Here is a 20,941-nt window from a genome sequence, read left to right on the forward strand (position 1 = left end):
CTTTCTGCAGCTCCAGTGCACAGAGGCAGGTAACCCAGTGGAATGCAGTATTAGCAAGACTTGCCAGCGGGCACAGTTGCTCACACCTGTAATCCTAGCACTTTGGGAGGCTGAGGCGGGAGAATCGCTTGAGCCCAGGAATTCGAGACTAGTCTGGGCAACATGGTGAAACCCTGTCTCTGCAAAACAAATTGAAAAATTCGCTCGGCATGTGCCTGTATTGCCAGCTCCTTGGGAGGCTGAGGTGGGAGGATATCGAGCCAGGGAAGTGGAGGTTACAGTGAGCTGACATCACACCACTGCACACTCCATCTTAGGTAACTGAGTGAGGCCCCGTCTCAGAAACAAAAACTTGCCTCAGGACTGCAGAAAAGCCACCTAGGGTGACTGTCCTGCCACCGCTCAACCCTGCTTTCAGTGTGTGTATCCAGAGGAAACGCCTTGAGATACATCATTTCTGACTCTCAGCTAGGAGAGACTATCTTCAAGGACAAACCCAGCACCAGTACAACAGGGCAGCAGGCACTGCCCAGCCCCTCCCTGGCTTGGCTGCCTCCTCAGGAGGCTCTGGCCAGCCAATCAGGCTTTGACTGTGGGAGACCAGGTTGCCATCATGGTCTGGCCTTGACTTCCTCATTTTACAAAATGTCCTTGTGCCCCTGACTTGATTCCTAGGTTCCTGAAATACTTAAAATCAGAAAAAAGAATAAGTGTTTTAGGCTTAAACTGTGTCTCTAACATAAAGTAAAATAAACATTAAGTCTCACTACTCTTCGAGCCAGCTCCTCTTACCCTGTCATACGGGTAGAATAGCAGAGGCTCAGAAAAATTAGTCCACCTGAAGACCATCAAGTTAGGAGGACTGCCAGACTCCAAAGCCTGGACCTGCCTACCACCCTCTGTGCTTTAGAGTCCATCTAACCAGGAGTGGCTGGGTTCAGAGAATTTTTTTAGAACATCACTTCCCAGTTTTAGCTAGCAAGTCTCAATGGCTGACAATGACATCATCATTTACCTCCAGCTTTTAACAACAACCAACTACAGCAGGGTGCAGGCCAGCTATCAGGACCAGTGTAAATCAGGAGGATGTTAGACACTGCTGGATTTCCAGCTCATCTGTGCCAGCCATTCCAAACTCCCATTGGTCACAAGAAAGCAGAAGGACCATGATCACTGGGGGCTGAACTGAAAAGACTAGGTGGGTGCTTTAAGTCGTCTCCTTAGTAGACTTCCAAGGGATCACTAGAGTTTAGAGAGCATGAGACCTCCCTAAAACACCCTTCTCACAGTCTTGAGTAATCTTGAGTAAGAGGGAACAAAAGACTAAACCAAAAGAATATGGAGATGAAGGGGCAGACAAGGTAACGTAACCCATTTACTCAAACCAGAGAAACCCTGAGAGCAGTGTCAAATAAGAGGATGCCAGAAGAAAGCAACTGCGTGTTGTCCAGCCACTTCTGGAACAAAGAATGCAACCACAGTGAAACTTCCAGACGGGCCACTCTAGTGGAGCTCACCCCAGGATGCTCTTGTCTCCCTGTTGGACAAGTGCATGTAAAGCTAAAATTCTGAGCTACAGCCAGACATTTATCAGTACCATGCCAAAATAATTTACAAAGTTATCTGAAGTCTTACATTTTATTTAAATAGCCTCCAGTAAGAAGAGAGTGGGCCAATTACTACCCCTTCCTTGTAAAATGCAGTAACCAAGTCAAGGAGAGTAAGTGTACCCAGCAGCCAGCCAGCCATGTGATGGGTGGGGTGCCTCTCAGTGGGGGCGGCCACGACCACGGCCCCGGCCTGCTGCTGCGGGAGCATCCACAGTTGAGCGGGGGTTCTTGATGGTTTCATCTACAGACACAATCAGGCACGCAGCTTCAGAGGCTGCTGTCAGCGCATTGATCCGCACCATAGCTGGCTCCCACACGAAGGCTTCAAAGTTGTCAGCAATGTCCTCGTTGTTGATGTCCACTCCATACCATGTACCCCCCTAAAAGAGTAGGAAAAGAAAGGAGGTAATATGGAACTGCTTTAAACTTTCCTCTTGTAAACTGGTACTCCAAAAGACACTGCTGGGAACCCGCAGACTCTCTGAACTTGGTGGCATTTCGCTGAAGAATACTGCATCTTCCCATGAGCATGCCAGGAACCTGGAAACACCCCTACTCCCGCCAACTCCTCCCTTTAGCCCTGGACATACCACACAAGACCTCTGGGATCTTCTCCCAGGCAAGCTGTTGTGTTTTGGGGCAGCCCTATCCTCAGGTCACCTGAGGACTATATATATATATCAAACAATGAGTTCTCAAGATAAACAGGAATAACAAAAATACTATCCAATCTTTCATCTCATTGCTTCAAATAGCCCAATTTTACAGATGAGGCAAGTGAGACACAGAGGTAAAGTGACTTTAAGCAAAAGTCCTAATACAAACCAGAAGCAGGGTCATTCACTGGGTGCTGAGCACTTAACAAACCTCTATCTATTTAACAAATGGAGAAATTAAACTCTCAGAGAGGTTGAAGTAACTAGCCCAGGGTCACACTTGGAGGGCTCTGGAGAGCTTCACCACCACACCGGTAAGCTCACTCCATGTGGTCAGTGTGTGCTTCCAGGAAGGTGGATGCAAGGTTCCTCCTGTGGTACCATGAGGAGCAATCATACTCTTTTTTTTTTTTTGAGACGGAGTCTCGCACTATCACCTGGGCTGGAGTGCAATGGCACGATCTCTGTTCACTGCAAGCTCTGCCTCCTGGGTTCAAGTGATTCTCCTGCCTCAGCCTCCCGAGTAGCTGGGATTACAGGTGCCCACCACCACACCTGGCTAATTTTTTGTATTTTTAGTAGACAGGGTTTCACTATGTTGGCCAGGCTGGTCTCGAACTCCTGACCTCATGATCTGCCCACCTCGGCCTCCCAAAGTGCTGGGATTACAGGCGTGAGCCACCGCGCCCAGCCACAATCATATTCTTGGTAGAAGCAATGAAGAAACCCTGGATCTCCTGTGCTAGCACCACGGCTTTCCTTCTGCCCTCAGAGGAGGCAGTTGGTCAGGCAGACAGGCTGGGTGGAGTTGCAGCCTATCTCCTGGGCCAAGCGTGCACAGCTTGAGTAAGCACAGCTCACGTTCAGAATCTAGCCCCACCCGCCCAAACCCTGAACCCTGGGGAGAGAAAGGACCCACCTGGGCATGCCGAGCCCGCAGCTTGTTGAGAATGTTTGTGGCATCAAAGCCAGCATTGTCACACAGCTGGCGTGGGATAATCTCCAAGGCCTTGGCATATGCCCCAATCAACAGCTGCTGTTTTCCTGGAATAGTCCTTGAGTAATCCCGCAGGTACTTGGAGAGCTCCATCTCAATGGCCCCGCCACCAGCCACCACTGAATCATTCTGCACAGATCAGACCACCTCTCAATGTAAGAGGGCCCCTGGTCCAAGCTTCCATGCTGGGCCACTCAGTAGGACCCTTCAGCCCAGAAAGAGTGATTCTTCATTCCTTCCTCCATCCCAAGCCCCAAACGCCCAGACACGGCCCCTATCTAGAACATCCCAACTTCAACCTGGTGAACCTTATGGTTTCTGACTATTTTCAAGGTCACCTGCAGCTCAAGGACACTGGCACAATTACTGGAATATCTGACTACATTAGCTCCAGTTTGCTAACAAAACCAAGTCTTTTTCTTCTGCTTGCTCTGTTGCCCAGGCTGGAGTGCAGTGGTGTGATCATAGCTTACTGTAGCCTCCAACTCCTGGGCTCAAGGCATCTTTCCACCTCAGCCTCCCGAGTAGCTGGGACTGACTACAGGCACATGCCACCATTCCTGGCTAATTTTTTTATTTTTGTAGAGACAGGGTCTAGCTATGTTGCCCAGGCTGGTGTCAAACTCTTGTCTTAAGCAACCCTCCCATCTCAACCTTCCAAAGTGCTGGGATTACAGGTGTGAGCTACCACGCCTGGCTAAAAGAACAAGTCTTAGCTTTCAAGGCAGGATGACCTATTTTTGAGAAACTGAGGCTCAGTTTCTCTACCATTTGTGGGGCAAATCAGGGCTCACCACACCACCCAGGAAAGGGCAGGTTATATAGAGAAGGAATCACCACACAAATGCAAGGTCTGATCAGCTAGGGAGATAGGAGAGAGTAGGCTGTGCAGGCAGGAGGCCATCAGCCAAGTACCTTGATGGCCCTCCTGACGATCATGATGGCATCATGCAGGGACCGCTCTGTCTCCTCCATAAACTGCTCGGCACCGCCACGGAGGATGAAGGTGCATGTCTTGGCCTTGGGGCAGCCAGTAAAAAAATTGTACCTATGCCCAGGATTAAATAGTACACACATGAACTCTTGTCTGCCACTATCCTACTGTATTGTCCTCACTGCCAGCCCCCACAACACTTAGCAGCTGCTCTTACATTCTTCACTCAGGTTACCCAATCCCAACCTTATAGACATTTTCTTGGAAAGGTTTGCAGCTGTACCACTAGGGCATAAAAGATTGTGGAGTCAAAGCCTTTAGATCTTCCTGTAATGCTGTATATTATCTGAGCTCTTTATGGCTCAAAGGTGAGACTTTGTAAAAGCTGTATATCACTTTGTACACAAAGGTGAGACTTTGTAAACGCTGTATACCACAGCCGAAAGATGGCAGAAGACCAGACCCAGGCAGGTTTGTGAGCTCGGCCTGGGCCCACAGCTCACCTCTCGCCTCCAATCTGGGTCTCTTCAAACACCTGGCATCGACCCAGCACATCTGCTGACAGAGCATTCACACTGGTCTGGATTGAGCCTCCACAGGCCTAGGGAGCAAGGAAGGCAAGATCTAGCAGTGAAGGTTCCCGAGGCCAGGCAGCTTCCTGCCACCTCGTCTCAAAGTCAATTCCCACGCATGCCCCCAGAGCCTCTGCATTACCCACCCTTTCCCTTGACTTCCAGGCGACCCTTCCCCCTCTCTGAAAGAGCAAAAAAAACAAAATAGAACTAAAACACATCAAAGGCAAACAGGAGAAGTTAAAAGGAGATAGGGACCCATTCGATTCAGCTTATACGCCCTCCCCTAAACTAGGGTGGCACTGGGTCCAGCAATTGAACTCAGGAGTACTTTAAACCTAAAAGTATCTTTTGTGGGATGCTCATGAAAGGGAAGAAATCTGGCTGGAAGAATCAATATTTGAGTTTGTCCAGCTAATCATAGCATTACTGCTAGGTTCTCTCACAAACCAGATTTCTGGACTTGTTTTGGTTAAACTAAAGTAGTTTGTGCTACTGGGCACACACACATGGAAATGGAGCGCATCCTGGAAAAAAAAGAATTAAAAAAAAAAAAAACAGGGCTCAATTCACACGCCAACCTGACAGTACACTCTGTTATACCAGGGGTCAGTGAAAACCCTTCAGGGCCACAAAGGCCAAGAAGCAGCCTGTGAAAATCTGGTTACCATCATTGTCCTCTTCAGATCCTCCTCAGGTACTCGGCCAGCACAGAACATGTCCCTGTCAGCAAAGTACTGGGTGGCCACATCCCCAATGGGGAGTTTGGACAAGACAACTTTGGCTCCAGAATGATGGATCTTCTCTAACTTGTCATAGAGAATGTTCCACTCAGCATCAACAATTGCCTGATAATCCTGGAGAGACCCAGAAAAGGATGAGAATGCTTTGGGGTGAAGGTTGACATATATGGTAGGGTAAAATATACCCATCTGCCCCCACCAAATAAAACATGCTGATTTATCTGGGAATTAACAGAGATAAACAGAATAGCCACTCCTCAGTCCAAGCAAATAAGGACCCCATGAGATGACTTAGGAATCACCTGAAACTCCCCAACACAAAAGCAGAAAGTAACCCCAAGGCTGAGAACCAGAGCTGGTGCTGTCAAGATGTGAGAAACAGTTTAACCTGGCTGAGGTCTAGCCTCTTCTGAGGTGCTAGATTCATGGAGTTCCCAATAAGACCCCTTTGGCTGGGCACAGTGGCTCATGCCTGTAATCACAGAACTTTGGGAGGCCAAGGCAGGTGGATCACCTGAGGTCAGAAGTTCAAGAACAGCCTGGCCAACATGGTGAAACCCTGTCTCTACTAAAAATAATAAAAAAAAAAAATTAGCTGGGCATGGTGGCACATACCTGTAATCCCAACTACTCAGAAGGCTAAGGCAGGGGAATCGCTTGAACCCAGGAGGCAGAGGTTACAGTGAGCCGAGACTGCACCACTGCACTCCAGCCTGGGCAACAGAGTGAGACTCCGTCTTAAAGGAAAAAAAAAAAAAATACTGCTTCCCCAAGAACTGCTCAAAGGTGGGTGACACGGCTACCTCCAGAGGTAGCCTGGGTAACATCAACAGTGAGAGCACACCTGTCTCTGCAGCACTAGGTCTAGTCTAGAAGTGGAGGAACTCATACCTGCACCAACAAGAGGAACCAAAATACCGGGCAGGCTATGTAGCTAGAGAGGCCCTGCCATCCCCTTCCCCAGGACCAGAGCGTATTTCAACAGGTCTTCCCTATCCAAATTTCCTCAGGTCAAGGTCACTCAGGGAGAACACAGAGTATGGAAAGAAGGGGGCCTAGTACTTAGACATCAATATTCAGGGGGGCAGGAAGAGAAAGGGGCCCACAACAGCCATGAAGACCCAGGTCTCTGGCTCAGAAAGCTGCCCATTTCCATGCCCCCACCAACTGGTGAACCCACCTACCTCAACTGTGTGGACTCTTATCTCAGCATTGTCTTTCTCAGCTTTCAACTCGAGCTCGACATTCAAAAGGGCAATCTTGGGATTGTGGTACTTTTTGGGTTGCATTTCAAACCCAGCATAAGAGAAAGTCTTCTTGAATGCAACACCAGCTACCAGCTGAGAATCCTGTTTTAAAAAAACAAACACTTTAATGGTTTGGTACTAACATACAATAAAATCAAGCTAGTTGTTTGCTGGCTAGTGCTTATCCATTCCTGTGAACCTGAGCTAATCATGTCTTTATTTCACTGTTGTAACACAGTCTTTCTCTTATCATAAAATCGAAGACAAATCCTTTTATTTTTTTTAAATAACACGACATATTATTTCAGTTATCCCTTTAGCATAAGGAAAATCATCTGGTTAGCAGAGGCAAAGCATGGTAAAGGCTTACTGGGCTGTCCTCTAAGACTGGCCTCTGCAGCACTGGCCAATGGATAATGCTGTACAAACTTCCATAAAGTATGCCAGAAAAGGAGCCAGGTGTTTACAAAGAAGGCAAAACAAAAGCTGTGCAATGCTACCCCCTTCTATGCCCCAACTCCCAAATCTCAAGTATCCTCCTGTACACCTCCATGTACCCGTAATTTGCACTGCACCCTCCACCCCCACACCCCCAACAGCATGGATACTATAGCCTTGATGCTTCCTCCCTCCAGAAGATGATGCCAAAAGGTCTACAGAATCAGAAATCCCCTGCGTAATTTCTAAGCTATCACTGCAGCTCCTCAGACCTCAGTCCCTCAAGGTAGGGATCTTCTACCACTTGTTCTGCAACAGAGCTTCTCTGTGGGTTCGATTTAACAGCAGGGCATAACAGAAAGCATACTGCACCCAGGGCTGACTCAGCACTACCATGAGACTTAGGTTCCAATCTCAGATCTTTTCCTTACTAAATGACCGAGACATTTCCCACACCATAAAAAAGGGTATTCAGTTCAATAACCTTTAGTTTCTCTGCCAGTGCTCATCTACAATTCTAATCTATAATACTGTAACCCAGGGGTGAAGAGAATCTGTCCCCAGTTCCTGCATCATTCAAATCCATAGCTTCCTAAAGGGAGTGATGCCTGAGCTGAATGATGGATGAGCAGAAATTAGTCAAAGAGAAAAAAGGAAAAAAGGGGTTCTCCTAAGAGGTGGGAGGCAGTGTTGTGGAATCAGAGAATGAAAAGCCATTTGAAGTTGCTAGAATTTAGAGGATAAGAACCAGCCAGTGAGGAAGAGAGAGGGGAAGTAGGCAGGGGCCAGTTTAGAAGGATCTTACAGGCTCTGTTAATGCCTGGCTTTGTATAGGGAATGTAGATATCAGAAGGCTTTATGCAGAGGAATAAAGTAGGAAACTTCACCCTGCAAATAGTAAATAAGTACAATGGATTTAGGGGATCCAAGACTGGAAGAGGGGTGGCAATGGTACCAGGAAAGAGTAAAAGAAACAGACTCAACAAATAATTAGGAAATCATGAGGTAAAATGGAACAATGTTAATTGACAGGCTGGAGTCAGAAGGGTTTTCAAGGATGATCCCAGATTTCTGGTTTGAGTGACAGAATAAACGGTGGTGACACCAACTATGATGGGAAATACAGAAAATGCTATCACAGGACTGGGGGACAAGACAAAGCGTTTAACAGCAGTTAGACACAAGAAAGAGCATGAGGCTGAGAGGAGAGGTGAGGACTAAAGATATGGATCAGGAAATTCTCAGTTAACCCCGGTAACAAGTAAATAATCACTACCACTATTTATTGAATTCTGGGTCAGGTTTGTATGTATTTAACGAATGTAGGACAGTCTGGGAAAAACACAAGTGTGGCTTAGAGTCCCTGGCTTTCTTGCCAGGTAAGATTATTAGTCCTGATTTCTAGTTCAGTGGATGCCAATCTAATCTTAAGCATTTATGGAAGTAGGAAGGCCCAAGAGAAGATGAAAAATTGCTACTAAAGCAGTGAGTAAAGACAAAGTCAGCAAACCATGATGAAGATATAGAAATGAGGAACCTCCAGGTTCCTCACAGCTTTATTACATACAGAGAATCTCAGCCCACTGGTCTGACATGTGCCACAATAGGAGGGGAAATGGCAAAGTGGGAATGCAATTTGGGAGGGTAAAATTTAAAGAGAAGGGCCAGGCTATCTTTCAAGCTGGTCCTCCTCTATCCAAATCGCTTCAGTTGAGGTCACTGACGAGTAATAAGTACAGCAGGCCAGAGACTGAAAAGGCCAAAAGCAGCATGGAGATACCAAGGACGTTTCCAGACAGATACTACTTGTTAAAAAGAAGGAGTTGTGCTGTCCAAGATAGTAGCCACTAGCTACATGTTGCCATTTAAATGGAAATAAAATTAAGATTCAGTTCTTCAGTTACATTAGTTGCATTTCAGGTGCTCAGTAGCCAAGTGTGGATGGGGCTATCATATTGGACAGTGCAGATATGTAACAGTCCCACCACCCTACAGAAAGCTCTACTGGAGGGTGCTGAGTTAAGAGCTACACATGCTAATATGGATCAATTTCTAAAATATGTTGTTAAATGGACAAAAGCAAGCTATAGAACACTATATAAGCAATCTTTTGTCTTTAAAAAATAGTATTTACATACATGCTCATATATGTACAAAGTAATTCTGCAAGGATACACACAAACTAATAGTGGCTGTATATGGGGCAGGGGTAGTGCATGAAACACTTTTAACTTTAGGCCCCTTCACAGTTTGAAATATGTATCATCTATTCAAGATAAATGAATGAAGAAGGGTGAGCTTAACAGTATCACTTAGGAGTAAGCAGTGAACTGAAAAATCCCTCTCAGATGTATTAATTGGGAGGTCATTGATAATTTGAGCTAGTCCTACTACCCCTCCACCATCCACTGACACAAAGAACCTGAGATTCTGAAAATCATCCAGTCCGATTTTCTATTCTGTTGACAAATAATATCCACAGAGGTTACCAAGTTTATCTAGTCACAGCCTCTAATGGCAGTATGGGAAGTACAATGTAAGTCTGACTTCCTGCCTAACATGCATTCTCTTTACTCCTGTAATGAGTACCCCTCTGCCATATGAAGCTGTCTGAAGGGTCAATATGAAAGCAAGAGCTGTCTAGGAAGGCCACAGCAGGCTTACCTCGAGGGCTCCACCCTGTACCTTCTTGATTCCAATCATTTTAAGCTGCAGCAAATCATCGAGCATCATCACAGCATCCACCACCATCTTAGCAAAGAAAGCTTTCTGCTGGGAGATCAGCTTGGAGCTCAGAGCGGTCATGGCACACTTTTCCAGCAGCTTCCTCTGCTCCCTGGGACACAAGGGCAGAATCTGCATCAGGTCTTGAAAACCAAATCCCTCTTATCTGATTCTATTACAATGTGGAGGTAGTTCCCTTCCACTCTCTAAACTCAGCCTTCTCCAACTTCACCTTCTGTATCTTTAGGGCAGATTATCAGTGACAGATGGAGACTGCAGTCAAAGATCTCATATGTGGCAGCTTTTAAACTACAGTCGACAGCTTCTTTTGTGCTCTGTGGGCTGGGACACAGCCAAGGGTCTGGCATGAGCCAAACAGCCCCAGGCACATAGAGGGATTGCAGCATGCTTCTGCATCCAATTTGGCCACAGGAAGTCAGTCAAGGTTCTGACAAAGGCCTGACATGGTGACTCGCACCTGTAATCCCAGCACTTTGGGAGTCGCAGGTGGGAGATCACTTGAGCCAGTAGTTCAAGACTAGCCTGGGCAATACAGCGAGGCTCCGTCTCTTTAAAAAAAAAAAAAAGCCCACTACAGACTTACACTTTATCTGCCTTCTTCACGGTCACAGCAATCTCTTTGATCTTGTTAACTGCCTGCCAAGAACAGAAGTTGAATGAGTCTCTCATGCTAAAGACAAACTGCTGAAGTGGATCTCAATCTCTCACTAGTCCTGAGTCTGTTTACTCCCAAATCCTAAGCATTTCTACTCTACAGCTGAAACAACACTTCTAGGTCTTGTAACTGCTCAGAAAAATGTAAAACTCTATAGTTCAGAAAATTCCGAAAGTCAGAAATGCAGAGTGGGTATACAGTTCTGAAGAATCAGGGTGCTTCCAAGATTTTGCTGTGGGTCTGCAGGTAACACACTACAATGAATGAGTGGAAACAGCTGTGACACGAGATTAAGCCAAACCTCCTGGTTTACTAAAAACACCTATGACAACTTCTAGCACTTTATATATTAGTTACATATAAAGTATGCATACAAATATATAAACTTTTTATTTTTTCCAAAGTACTCCTCATATATTATTTCATTTTAATGTCACCACTCAAATTAGAGATAGCAAAGAAAGTAAGGCCTAGAAAGATTAAATGACTTGCCCCAGATCACAAATGAAGGTTAGAGGGCAAATAATAACTAGGTCTCAATATACACCATGAGGTACTTGAGTGTAGCATGTAGTAGTAGTATACCATGAGTCTCTTAGTCCTTACTAACAGACTATGTCTACATCATAGTCTACCAGGCTGACTCTAACCTGAGGGTTAAAGAGATTAAGTAATACATCTCATCAAATGGCTACAGAATAGTAGAACTGAGATTACTAGGGAGATGTCAGAAAATGCCCAAAGTACCCTGTTCCCCAGTCCCTCCACACTCCTGAAAAGAAATTCCCCTTCCTGAGAGAAATGTGAAGGTGTCCAGGCCCAAGAGAAGGTTAATCAGTACTGCCATACCAGCTGGGTGGCTGTGCGGAAAGCTCGAATGATGATCTGGGGGTGTAAACCTTCCTCCACATAGGGTTTCACCTGCTTCAGAAACTCTGCAGCCAGCAAGGTCACTGAGGTGGTGCCATCACCCACCTGGAAGATGATGACAGGAAATACGTTTTCTGATGTTTAGGGAATAAAGCCCTGAAACTCCATTTTTAGGCACGCTACCCATTTAAACTGAATATTATTTAAATGATGTCAAGCTTTTTTCTGGAAGCACAGGTTTTTGCAACAAGTAGAAAGAAGGTAATGGTAGTTACATATCCATCATGTCAAACAGTCCTGGGCTACAAAATTAATTCCCCAGACAGCCCCATTCTCTAAAGAGGGCTGATGTGGACAATCAAATGTTCTCAGGGTATAAAATCACACACATGAATTGAGAACTTATGGTATGTACAAGGCATTGTGATGAATAAGACAGTCCTTGTCATGCTTATTGTAATACGATACTTACAATAATCATGGTACCAAGAAGCAAGAGACAAACATTGTTTAAGAAGCAAAAGGTGGCTGGGCACGGTGGCTCACACCTGTTATCTCAGCACTTTGGGAGGCCGAGGCAGGTGGATCGCCTGAGGTCAGAAGTTCAAGACCAGCCTGGACAACATGGTGAAACCCTGTCTCTACTAAAAATACAAAAATTAGCTGGGCGTGGTGGCGGGTACCTGTAATCCCAGCTACTCGGGAGGCTGAGGCAGGAGAATTGCTTGAACCTGGGAGGCAGTGGTTGCAGTGAGCCAAGATCGCACCACAGCACTCCAGCCTGGGCGACAGAGTGAGACTCCGACTCAAGAGGCAAAAGGTACTGCAGGACTTCCTTTCTTTTTTAATAGAGAAAGGGTCTCACTATGTTGTCTAGACTAGTTTTGAACTCCCGGCCTCAAGCAATCCTCCCACCTCGGCCTCCCAAAGTGCTAGAATTACAGGCATGAGCCACTGCATCTGACCAGGAGTTTAAAAAAAAAAAAAAAAGTAATTTTCAGTCAAATCCCACTAAAACAAACCTCCTAGGACCAGCCAAAGTTCTTTATATTTCAAAAACTATGAGGAGGCCAGGCACGGTGGCTCACGCCTGTAATCCCAGCACTTGGGGAGGCCGAGGCGGGCTGATCACCTGAGGTCAGGAGTTCGAGACCAGCCTGGCCAACATGGTGAAACCCCGTCTCTATCAAAAATACAAAAATTACCCAGGTGTGGTGGCGGGCGCCTGCAATCTCAGCTACTCGGGAGGCTGAGGCAAGAGAATTGCTTGAACCCAGGAGGCGGAGGTTGCAGTGAGCCAAGATCACATCATTGCACTCCAGCCTGGGCAACAAGAATGAAACCCCCTCTCAAAAGAAAGAAAAAAAAAAAACTACTGGGAATAAGCAGATTACTAGTCTGTTAATCTTTTTTAGATGGTGCTTTTCTGTGATGGGATCTAAATCCTATTTAATGAGGGTGAAAAAGAAAAAGAGGTTTCAAGAAAATTGGATAAACTCTGAACTGGAAGAAATTTATTTCGGTAGAGATGGGGTCATGCTGTATTGCCCAGGCTGATCTCAAACTCCTGGACTGAAGGGATCCTCCCACCTTGGCCTCCTAAAGTAATGAGATACAAGCATGAGCCACTATGCTCAGCCCAGAAATTTATTTTTAACTTCATGTATGTTCACTGTGTAAGGTAAGAAATTCTCAAGGGGCAAAAAAAAAAAAGGTTACTATAGAGAAGGTTTAAGTGGCCAGATTTCTGGACCAAAAGGCATTATTCCCTTGTTGAAGACAAAAACAAATCAAATCCAGACTCTTCTCTCTTTAATTTTATATATGCTACACCTGTTTTATAGGCTTGGCTAATAAACCTTTTAATGTAACTTCAGGACATACCTGTAGTATACATATTTCGCAGTACTCTAAAATACAAAACCTATCTGTCAACACGTTTATTAATACTCCAGTGTTAGAATTTATTTTTAAAAGACAGACTGGCTAATGCCATGAATTATACACTTAAAAATGGTTATAAGAATAAATGTTATGTCTGTTTTATCATCAGTTAAAAAAAAAAAAAACAAAGCCTGGTGTAGTGGGGAATGCCAGTAGTTCCAACGACTAAGGAAGCTGAGGTGAGAGGAGGCTTGAGCCCAGGAGTTCAAGGCCAACCTGGGAAACATAGTAAGACCCTATCTCTTTAAAAAAAAAAAAAAAAAAAAAAAGGCAGATTGGAAGTCTTAGTTTACAGCCCCATTTTATAAGAGATGAGAGGTCGAATTATTTAACCTAGCAACTCACACAAATGACAGCACACAACCTGTTAAGATCTCAGGCAGTAGACTTATATCTAAAGACTGTTGTCATTTACCAATGTATTAATGGATATGAAAAGCTACAGGTAACGAAATAGTATGAATTTTAAAAGGCTGTTAATTCTAAATACTTTTATAAGCACGTATTACTTGTACAATTATAATTATATAAAATCCTTAAAAAAATTTAATAGAGGAGAACTAAGGAGCAAGCAAGCATGTGTTTCAACCTCCACACAACTATTTTCCTACCTCAGCATCTTGAGATTTGGCAATGTCTACCAAAGTCTTTGCTGCCGGATGGACAACATCAAGAAGTTTCAGAATTGTGGCCCCATCATTAGAAATTGTTGCTTTGCCTTAAAAGAAACAAACAAAAAATTTAAAGCCCCTTTCTTAAATGCTGTCTTCAAGTTGGACCTACAGCCCATGTACTTTACTGGGATGGGGCAGAGGGGATCACGGCAGGGCTGAAGGGAAAGGATACCTATCTGATCTTTCTATACAGAATTAGCTCTGTACACAAAGGTTCTAAAATCACAAGCTTTTGAAGACCACAGACTCCCAATTTTCCTTGAAGAGCAATTAATACAGGTCAACTGGATACAGAAAAGATTTTTTAAATAAAAGGAACCACTTAGATATTCTTACCATAGTTGATACCCTCACACGTCAATTAATATACCAAGATATAAACAGGAATTTTCTCATCTTGATAACAATGGAAGTGACCACAGGAAACTCCAGATGGTTCTATTTCATGTTTCTAGGCCATGTCTCCCTATGAGGCAACAGGATCCTGAGCCTAGGTTCTCTCATATATTCCCACACGGGCTCAGCAGTCAGGATAATATAAGAATTGGAACTGCTTGAGAGTGAGTCATCTTTCAACGATCTTAAAAGCAGTGGGATTTCTGATACCAACCTATGCTAGTCCCAAACACCCCCTCAGGAGCCTCCTCTCCTGCACATAGGCCTGAGGAACTCTGTAGACTTACCTCTGCCATCTACAATAAGCTTGTCCATGCCACGGGGACCCAGGGTAGTTCTTACAGCCTCAGCAATCACCTGGCAGGCACTGATGTTACTCACAAGCTGGGGGATGCCTTGGGAGCTATCAGTCCCCTCTTTCAATAGGATAACTGGTGTGGGCTAGAAAAGAAAGAGAAATTAACTGCTTTTAATAATCATCTATTATAATGAGACTGGCAAGGGAAAGGGGAAAATGCTCCCATCTCTCCCTTAACAGAATTATCTAGAGGTCTTCTAAAACCACATTCCCCCAACTGTCTACCACATCCATTCCCCAACCAGCCTCTACCTCCAGAGACACTATCAAATTTAGCCTACCCTGCAGCTATGCTAGACAGGAAAATGGTTTGAGAAGCACTGACCTAATCTAAAAGAAAAAATCATGAGTTCTCCAGTACCCAGCTGAATGACCATGGCCTTTTCAACTTCTGACCTTACTCCCTGCGCTGAGGAATTGGGTCACAACACAGGAGGAAGAGGCAGACCCTGCTAAGTGTTCATTCCGCAGCAAAACATCCATTTGTCTGTGTTACAGCTCAATCTTAGAGAAGCAGATGGGACACTGATGCAAAATGCAAGATGCCAAGAGCTTGAGGTGTTGTCCTAGAGATGCCTAGGCAGTCAGCTTTATATAACAGTGATGTTCAGCTGCAGTGTAGGAAAACAGGCAGAGAAACAAATAGCATCTTTGCCCTGTTTTGAAAAATGATGGCAAATCTAATTCATACAGCAATGTTTCCATCTCTCATGCTGGCTGAATAAAGCTTCTGTGTGACTAATTTCCAATCAGATACCCCAAAGAAGTTTTCCTCTTTCTATATTGCATTGGTCTCCAGAACATTCCCTATCCCTGTAAGGGCTTCATTTGCAGACCTGCTTTAGAAACTCTGAGAAACAGGGATACTTGCTTGTTTTAAAGGGCCCACTCAGATATCTTTGCTCTAGGGACCACCATTATTAGCACAGACAGTAATTTCTCAGCTTAGCAAACCAGAGTACTTTCTCTCCACGTTCAAATCTGAGCCTTCAGAGATGAGTCCACAAACTAGATCCAGTCTTCTCAAGTGTTTCTGGCTAATTTTGTGTGTGACACAGAATGTAGTAAGGATAAATAATATTTCAAAACTTTTGTTGTGTTAAATTTGTTACTAGGCTATGATTAAAAATGTATTTCTTACTGTGGAATGCAATAAAAAGTTTGAAAGCCATCACCTAGTCCTTAGAGGTACGTGAGATGTCTGAGCAAAGAAAGCACAGGGCTTTCCTAACCTAACAATGAGGAGTGAGGAATTCCTGCCAAAGACAGAGTCTAGCCATCCATGAGGCTGATTCCTTATTAACTGGTCAATTCCTTAAAAAGCTCAACTCTTTTGGCCAGCACAGCTGGAGGGTAGTAAGCAAGAGGAAGACTGGAATAAAGCTGAAGAGGCAGGCAGGAACCAGATCACATACACACTTGTAGACACACTATGGTGAGGAGTTCAGATTTCATTCCTAAAAAGGAAAGCCCCGGGAAGCTTTCAGCAGAGGAATGGCATACTGTGATTTACACAAAAAACAAAAACCACCGTAGAAAAAAGAGGATCACTTGAACTCATGGAGTTCAAGACCAGCCTGAGGAACATGGCAAGAACCTGTCTCTACAAAAAGAAAACAAAAGATACCCAATAAACTCTACGGAATAAGAGAGTGGGAGTAATTTAATATATTATTCTTTTTTTATATATATTTCTAAGAGACAGGGTCTTGCTCCACCACCCATGCTGGAGTGCAGTGGTGAGATCATAGCTTACTATAAGCTCAAGCCTCCTGAGTAGCTGGGCCTCAAGGCATGTGGTACCACACCTGGCTAATTTTTTATATTTGTATTTAAAAAATGTTGCCCAGGCTGGTCTCCAACTCCTGGCCTCTAACAACCCTCCTGCCTCAGCCTTCTAAAGTGCTAGGATTACAGGCATGAGGCACCATGCCAGGCCCTCATTAAATTTTTTTAAATGCTTGTCAAATAATCATACATTACTCATTTTATTTTTTATTTTAAAAAGAATGCTTGTCATGTAAACCCCTACATTTGGGGTCAGGCGTCAACTGAAGGGAAAATTCCTTCCTTTTGCTGGAGTGTCCCAGGTCTGGTGGCAAGAAATGGCTTCTCTATACTCCCAGCATTCTTTCTGGCCCCTCAGCTGGCCCAGTCCCTGGCACCTTCTGTAAGGGAAAGATATGCGTCCTGAAAGGCCCCACCATCTCCCAGTCTTGCTAAATCATTCCTTACGGCAGCCCCAAGTCTTCTCTGGTCCACCCCTGCCACGGATGGAGTCTTACACTTTAAATCAAAAACCAACACGAGTCTCAATCACTTCCTATCACCTTCAACAGGTTCTTTCACCTCCTTAACAGGTTAACTTACCCAATGCTTGTGTATACTTTTTCTCACCTCAACCTGCAAAATGTACCCCCATCTAAAATAGTCACTCTGCCATCTTCTACCAAAACCACTTTCTCACCACCAGGCCACCAATTCCTCAGAGCTCCAATTCTTCCAAGAAGTTTCCTCTACAGTAATAAACAAGGGCATCTGAATAGGGGAATCCCATAACCTTCTCTTCACTTGTCCTTGCTCACAACTTTTTATCACCATCCATCTTAAGTACAAGCTTTCCGAAGACAAGGACCAGAATAACCTTAATTTGAAGAGTGCCAAGATTTGGCCACACATGAAGCAATATTCAGCAGCTTTTGGGGCTGAAAATCCAACTGCTACTTGTAAGTGCTTGACAGCACTGGCTTCTTGACTTTTGGGGAGAAAAGTACTGGCAGTACAGTAACACTAAATTTACTGAGAGTTCTTAAGCATAATGCAAGAAGAGCCTGGAAGCAGCTAACCACAGATTCCCCAGGTTCCCTATGCTTTGTAGGCCCTGAAGAAACAGCAGTCTGGGTAGAGAGCGTCTATGGTGGAAAAGGTGGCAGAGCTGGATTGAGTCAAGTCAAGCCAAGCCAAGCAGGATAGGTCCTCTTCTAACAGTTCCCCAGCAGCAGGCACTGTATGGGAAGTCCAGCTTCCGTCCCTTACTTTCAACCTCGCTCTTTTTTATTCCTCTAAGAAATAAGAAACAAGGTCGGGTGCGGTGGCTCACGCCTGTAATCCCAGCACTTTGGGAGTCCAAGGTGGGTGAATCACAAGCTCAAGTGTTCGAGACCAGCCTGGTCAACACGGTGAAACCCCGTCTCTACTAAAAATACAAAAATTAGCCAGGTGTGGTGGCGTATGCCTGTAATCCCAGCTACTTGGGAGGCTGAGGCAGGAGAATTGCTTGAACCTGGGAGTCAAGTGAGCCAAGATCGTGCCACTGCACTCCAGCCTGGGCAACAGAGCAAGACTCCATCTCAGGGAAAAAAAAAAAAAAAGAGCAGACTCCAGTAATTGGCCACAGGTATCATGGAAGGTTTTGGAATTTCAGCTTACTGATCTTCCTCTTCATCCTACTTTAAAACTTTCACTAAGCATCATTAAACTTAATGGCTTACAAAACAAGAACAAGTGTGTATATGCCACGGCACATAGCGCTCAACACCACAAAGGCAAGGACATACGTTTTACACAAGCTGTACCAACATAACAGGACTGAGGTTTCAGGGGACCTTTTCACCTCTCTTTTGATTACAGAAGTATTCTAGAATATCAGGGGCCAATTTGAAGACAGGAAGACTCTTGGAGATAGAAGTTTTACATTCCAAAAATGGGGAGGAGATATCAATAGCCAATACAGCAGGGAAACAGTCAATCTGACAGGGGAGGGGTCAGTTCAGGGAAAACCCAAGTGTGGTGATCTAGAGCCCATTGGTGAAGTTTTCTTACGGCAGAGAATGGCGATTCTGATGCCCAGCTGTGTGAATGTGAACCAAAGCTCTTATGGAAGCCCTGGCAGCGGGATGGACTGATTCCAGAGATGAAAGGAAGCAAACAACCACCTCGCCGAGTAAGAGCTAACATTGCTGAGCGCTTACTATCTGCTAGGCACACTGACAAACTGAGAACCAGAAATGAAATAACATGCTCAAAGTCACACAGCTAGTAAGTGGCAGAGCTAAGTCACAAACCTAGGCATTCAGTGTAGCTCCAGAGGCCTTACTCTCAACTGCTATACTATGCTGCCTCTGCACAGAAGATGAAGACTTCAAGAATGAGCAATGCTAGAGACATAAAGGGGAGAGGAAGTACTGATAAATGCGAATTTCCTTCTACCTTGGGTATAAGCGGCATTCACAGGGCATTTGGTAGAACACCTAAAAGGTGTCTGCCTCCCTAACAGGACAGGGAAAAGCTGCAGGAAGCAGGAAAAGAGCAGAAGATTGGGTCGGACACGCCAAAATGAGAAAGTGAACTGCCAAGTACACAGAAAGCAGTATCTCAGTCAGGGTCAACCACCACCTCGGAAGCTGGCCCTACTCAGTTAACAACCCAGGAGATACCATCGAGGCTTGGGACCCACGTAAAGTATCTGAAGCTCCGAGAAAGAGAGAAAAGAAGTGTGGGAAGTAGGGCTACAAGGAGCACTTTAGGTGGCTCCAGGACTCACAGCAACTCCCTCGCCCCAAATTTTAAGAAAACGAGACCCAGAGTTAGGTAGGCAACTAGAAAAGCCTTTCTTATGTCACCAGAGTCCGAGCCTGGGTCTTCCCACCTCCGATAGTGTCTCCATCTACCTTTCCCGTTCTCCTGGCTGAGAGGCTGCAACCCCCAGCAACCACCAGGGCCTGGTACATTCATTAGGCAATAAAGACGCGTTTATTTAATGACTGAGCGAATGAGTGAATGAATTAGAAGTACTAGGGAAGGCGTCTGCTTCTCTGCACGCTGCGGTGAGGATCAGCGAGTGACCATAGTGAGTCCCTAGGCGGGCACAATATGAGGTCCCCAATGTGCCTTTGCCGGTTCTAGGAAGCACAGGTCTTTACAGCCCGCAAATCTCAGGGCAGCCCCAGCTTCCAAGTCTAGCTGCCGACCGCGTAACCACGGCCGACCTGCACTCGCTTCACGCAAGTCCCGGTCATGCGGGGCTAAAAAACAGGTCCCCGACGTGGGTTCGCGGGCCCGAAGCACCCTGGGACTTGTAGTCCCCAACCGGCCAGCCCAGAGACTCCCCTAAAGCCCCACGCAGCCCTTGCCAACGGCTCCAGCGCCGTGCTCGGGCCGAGCCAGGCCGCGGCTGGCCGGGGTCGCCCCTAAGCTGGGGATCTGGACGAGGACAGAGGCGGCAAGCAAAAGAGGGTCCTACAAAGCAAGCCCAGGCCGAGCGGCGCCGGCCACCGGCCAGATGGCAGCTGATGGCGACGGATGCGCGAGACGCCACTCACCATCATTTTGGAAGCTTATTCAGCGGCCCGCCACTCTCCCCTCTTCTACGAGACCGGGCCACCCAGCAACCCACAATGCCTCGCGCAATAGAAATACCCAGAAGCTTCGGCCGGGAGAGGAAGAGAACGGACCACTTCCGCTACTCTATGGTTCGTTACCACCGACTCGGTGCGGCTAGAAGGACCTGAGGCGGGGCTTCGGGAGCTCTCCAGTGAGGGGCGTTTATTAAAGAGGGGTCGCCGCATTTCGGTCGTGCTTCTTTGAGCACGGAGGGTCTTTGCTCGGCCCGCATCACCTACTAACTTAATTCCAGCCTTCTCCATCCCCGGACGCCAGACCAAGGAATGCAATAAAGGCAAAAGTGTGGGACGCAAAGTGTGGGATAGGCTGGTGCCAAAGCACTTTACGTGAGCGATCTCATTTAATCCTCACAACCCTATTGCGTTGGTCCTATTATTAAGGCCATTTTATTGATGAGAGAAAGGAGACTGAGAGGTCAAGGTGTCCAGTGTCACAGTTACACAGTCAGTGTCAACGGGGCGAGCGTGGGAAGCTGGCCCCAATGCCCGTTTTCTGGCTTTGCACTGGCCAGAGGCTCCTCGTGGATGGCGCGCGCCAGTCCGCGGCCCCAGCGCCCATCCACGGTGAGCGCGCAAGCGTTGGTGGCACTGGGCGGAGGACCCCCTGGCGCAAGACGAGTGCCTTCCCGTGAAGGCGTGGGGAGGAGGGAAGCGCAGCTGGGAGAAGGCTAATCGTCGTCAAGCGAGGCGGCCTTGGAGT

At 46.0% G+C, this 20,941-nt stretch overlaps 1 protein-coding gene across 1 annotated transcript; it reads right to left on the reverse strand.

The window, feature by feature from the left end:
* Positions 1–1,623: 1,623 nt before the first annotated feature.
* CCT7 (chaperonin containing TCP1 subunit 7) lies at positions 1,624–20,225 on the reverse strand (the record flags this gene model as incomplete). Its single annotated transcript, NM_001133325.1, is given in 12 exon segments — positions 1,624–1,990; positions 3,186–3,392; positions 4,179–4,311; positions 4,701–4,798; positions 5,438–5,626; positions 6,697–6,861; positions 9,862–10,033; positions 10,526–10,578; positions 11,447–11,572; positions 14,023–14,129; positions 14,769–14,922; positions 20,161–20,225. Coding segments are annotated over 12 exon segments (1,632 nt in total). The 3' UTR covers positions 1,624–1,768.
* Positions 20,226–20,941: the final 716 nt, after the last annotated feature.

Source organism: Pongo abelii, chromosome 12 (genome assembly GCF_028885655.2).
Source record: "Pongo abelii isolate AG06213 chromosome 12, NHGRI_mPonAbe1-v2.0_pri, whole genome shotgun sequence".
Taxonomy (NCBI): domain Eukaryota; kingdom Metazoa; phylum Chordata; class Mammalia; order Primates; family Hominidae; genus Pongo; species Pongo abelii.